Source organism: Aplysia californica, unplaced genomic scaffold, assembly GCF_000002075.1.
Source record: "Aplysia californica isolate F4 #8 unplaced genomic scaffold, AplCal3.0 scaffold01089, whole genome shotgun sequence".
NCBI lineage: Eukaryota > Metazoa > Mollusca > Gastropoda > Aplysiida > Aplysiidae > Aplysia > Aplysia californica.
Window position 1 is genome coordinate 96,014 of NW_004798359.1, and position 3,872 is coordinate 99,885.

A 3,872-nucleotide genomic window follows, 5' to 3' on the forward strand; every position below is an offset into this window, starting at 1 on the left:
GGGGGGGAAGTGTCTGTTGTTGTTAACGCCTGGCTGATGACATCACTGGCCTGTGTTGGGAAAAATCAGGGCTTGTCGTTTGTCATGTCTCTGTGTCATTCGTTTGTTTTTTTTTTGGGTTTTTTTTGGGGTGTGATTCTGTTTTGATTTTTTTTTTCATATACAAGAGAGCCTCGGTAAATATGGGCCTAACAATAATTTTTCAGGTTCAGGTAAGAGAGACGCGTGGTGATTTGGTAAAAACTCTCATCTGTTTATTTTCTTAAATGTTTGGTTACTCGTTAGTGTTTGTGAAATAATCGCTTAGTAAAGAAGCATTTTCAAGATACAGTGCAGCATATAATATAATGATACTTTGTTGTCTCTAGTTCTGTGTTTTCAGATAGATATTCGATTAGTACTTTTGTGTATCCTGTTTTTTATCGCTTTGTCTGAGTTTGGAGTGGATATTATGTTGTCTGTAAACCACAAGGTTTGCTTGTTGCGAGAGACCTGTAGAAAGACTGTTACCCAGTGGCGGTGGGTAGTGAAGGGCTTACGGGCTTGAGCCCCTCACCCCCACCCGGTCCCCACCCCAGCTCTATCCCTTAGTTAATGAAAGTTTCTTAAATAACGAAAAAAGCAGTAAAAACCATTTTGATCGCACACAATAAATACACAGTTATCAGCTTGGCGACTTGCCGTTTATCGAATCACTGTTGTCACCGCTTACTACTGTAGCAACCTAACAGCCAATCAAATGTCGTTAGGGTTCAGAAAGAATAAGCCGGTTCACACGCCCGTCTTTAATGAAACTCTTCTTGTAAAAAGGTAGAAGACTTTAAAAAAAATAACACTGCACAGAGGGCTCACGCTCTCCCAGCCCTGACAATGGGGTGAAAGTTTACGACACACTTTTCCCCAGTGACACAGATACCTATGCGCCCATTAGGCGCGTTCTATTTTCCACAACAACACGACCCATCCACCTCATAGACGGTATGTGTTTGGAGTGTAGTGTGTTTGTGCCGCTGAGATGTAACAGTTATTAATTACATCAAACCACTTTTGAGGCAACTTTTTCTTCAGATATAAACTAATTAGAGAGATTTGGAGGCGAAACGGCTTCGTCTCCACATTCCAGAAGAGCTTAAATTGAATGGTTCTCAAAATGCCGGGGCTCGCCGTGCGTGAGTATAGAAAAACCATCACTGTTTTGCTCGTATTGCTTGCTTTCTGGTGGTAAAGAAGTGGAAGAAACCTAAGCCCCACCCAAATCTTGGTCCATCCACCGCAACTGCTGTTACCTGATTCTATTACGGACCGTTCACCAATAACGTCAGCTCACAGAAGGGAGTGACAGTGATACGTTGACAAAAGTTAACATGACAGGGGTCCTCACAGAGGTGTCGTCAACTGTGGTGCTCTAGAAGGTTGGAGAAGAACAGAAAAGAAAGGAAGACAAATTATAGACCACATTTTCTTGGCCGGAAATAGACACAGTTAAATTGAATCTATTATCTTTTTTTTGCCTAAAAGCTAAAATTAACGGTTATCTCCCAATAGGCCAAACTGCTGGAAGCTAGATTAGAACAAGTTTTTTTTATCTAAATGTACATGTACATTTTGGTTGACGTCAACTGGGGAGGGGGGGGAAAGACGACAAAAATGACAAGGGGAGGGTTCATTTTTGGCCAAATTTTAGCTGACGTCATTTGGTCACTTTTTACGACAAGCGGGCCAACCCAGATTTCGGGAGTTTCCAGAAATCTTGACCTACACCAAAAGTGGGCATTGCCCTACTTATAGGAAACGTTTAGTTTCATTGGTGTGTATATTTGTTTCGTTATAGAGAAAACTCTCCTTGTATTTTAAAGAAACTGAACAAGGTTCAAAAACTTTACCTTCGATTTTCTCAAACCAACATTTTTCGGGATAGCCCCCTAGTGCTTAAAAGCGACTATTTGTGAATGGTCACCTGAAGCCAACGCCTTAATCTCTTCCTGGCGACCCTTTGTTTCATTGCTGTTTGTGTTTCTACTTCCAGAGCTCAGAAATGGAAGCGCCAAACTTGTCCTCGCAAAATGGCACCTTGGAGGAAGGGAACCAGGAAAAAAGTACGTCCGCCAGGAACAAAAGATTGAGGTGCGGTATTTGCGGGGAGAAATATCGCCTGCCAAGAATCTTGCCCTGTCTGCACACATTTTGTACGGACTGTATCTGCAGCCTTCAGACGTATCCAGCCAATCAGGAGGAAGCTTCTTCGTCATCTGACACTGACCACACCAGTGATTGGCTGGTGCCGTCAACTGCTGGAAACAGTGCCGAGAATCTTCTAGAAGAAGGCGACGCGAGAACTGCGTTGACGTCATCAGCTGCGGACGTGTCTGTCGTGCCAAAGGCTGCCATACCTCGTGGACGGAGCAGGCACGCTAAACTGATAGAGAAACGCATTATACGAAGTAACAGCTGTCACGAAAATGACGCAACAGGTGAGGGTCATTCCTCACACAGGGTCAATGTCGTGGCCAGAAGTTCAAACGATTTGTCCAATACGTTGGAAGGATTGAATCTAGCGGGCGCCAGTTCTGTTTGTTTTGTGAATGACGTCGGTGAAAGAGACAACACCGAAGACCTGTCGATTGAAGAGACGAGGGTCGTTCTTTGTCCAGATTGTCTCCGGGAAGTGAAGATACCTGTCAACTTGGACGATCTTCCACGGAATTTCATGATGGAACGTCTCGTTGCTCACGACGCGCTGACCAAGGCCACAAACAATCTCCGGTGTGACTCGTGTTGCGACGATGATGATGATGACGACGACGATGATGGCGATGCTGATCGCGATGGTGGGGACGGCGAGCAGACGAGAAAGAGCGTAACGGCCCGTTGCGTGGAGTGCCAGGAAAACCTGTGCTCTCTCTGCGAGTTTTCACATCGACGCCAGAAAAAGACAAAATCACACCAGCTGATTTTGTTAGAGTACTCTTTGCGCACCAGCAACTGCAACAACAGCAAAAGCAACGGCGACATCAGCAGCTGCAGTAACAGCAACTCCACCAACAGCTCTATGACGACCATCCCCGAGTCGGTGAGAGAGGAGATTTTTAATCAAGAGAAAGCCAACCCCAGCCACAGACCGAAAGTGCTGAAAAACATCACTCGACTCAAACTCCCAAACCTTCAACAGTTTGGGAAGCTATTGAAAGACATAGGTGGTAGCGTTGGCGATGTTCGTCATGGTGATAGTGGTCATGGTGACGGTCGGCATGGTGATGGAGAAAGAAAAGATACCACGAATTCTGAAAACCAGCCCAGAGACGAGGATCTGAAAGTAGCAGACGACACCCCATGTGACGTCAGCAGTAGTAATGACGTCAGCAACATCAGACCAGGAATGAACTCAGGCCTCGAGCACACCACACGATTGACAAAGATTCCCAGAACAGAAAGGGAGGGACAAGATTTCTCAAAGAGAAAGAAAATTTCGAGCAGTTTCTGGTCACGTGAGAAACTGAGCACAGAAAACATCTCAGTCAATGGTGATACTTCCAGAAGGAAGAAGTCACCAAAAGAGGAAAACGGCAAGGTAGAAGGTAAACTTCTTTCTTTGTACTTTTCTTTTCTTGGATGGTGCTCTGGTGTGGTTTACTCCTTCTTTCCTTCCAAACATCGACCATCCTTTTCTCTGCTCCTTTTTTGCGTTTATTACTTTCTTGTAATAATACTTCACAGTACATTCCAACTCGCAGTTTAAGGTCATCAGCTGACAAAAAGAAATTTATTTTACCATCTATGAAACTTAAAACAATGGGTGAAAGGGCATTTGAATACCAAGGCCCCAAGATCTGGAATGCTTTACCAAGTACGTTGAGAGAAATCAAATCTTTTGA

At 44.4% G+C, this 3,872-nt stretch overlaps 1 protein-coding gene across 1 annotated transcript in view; it reads left to right on the forward strand.

Moving 5' to 3' along the window:
• LOC101860937 (tripartite motif-containing protein 45-like) overlaps positions 1-3,872 on the forward strand; it is a 19,883-nt gene that overhangs the window by 6,945 nt on the left and 9,066 nt on the right. Inside the window, exon 2 of the mRNA XM_005111621.2 lies at positions 2,027-3,575. Coding sequence (XP_005111678.1) covers positions 2,036-3,575 — 1,540 coding nt within the window. The 5' untranslated portion in view covers positions 2,027-2,035. The remainder of the gene's footprint in view (positions 1-2,026; positions 3,576-3,872) is intronic.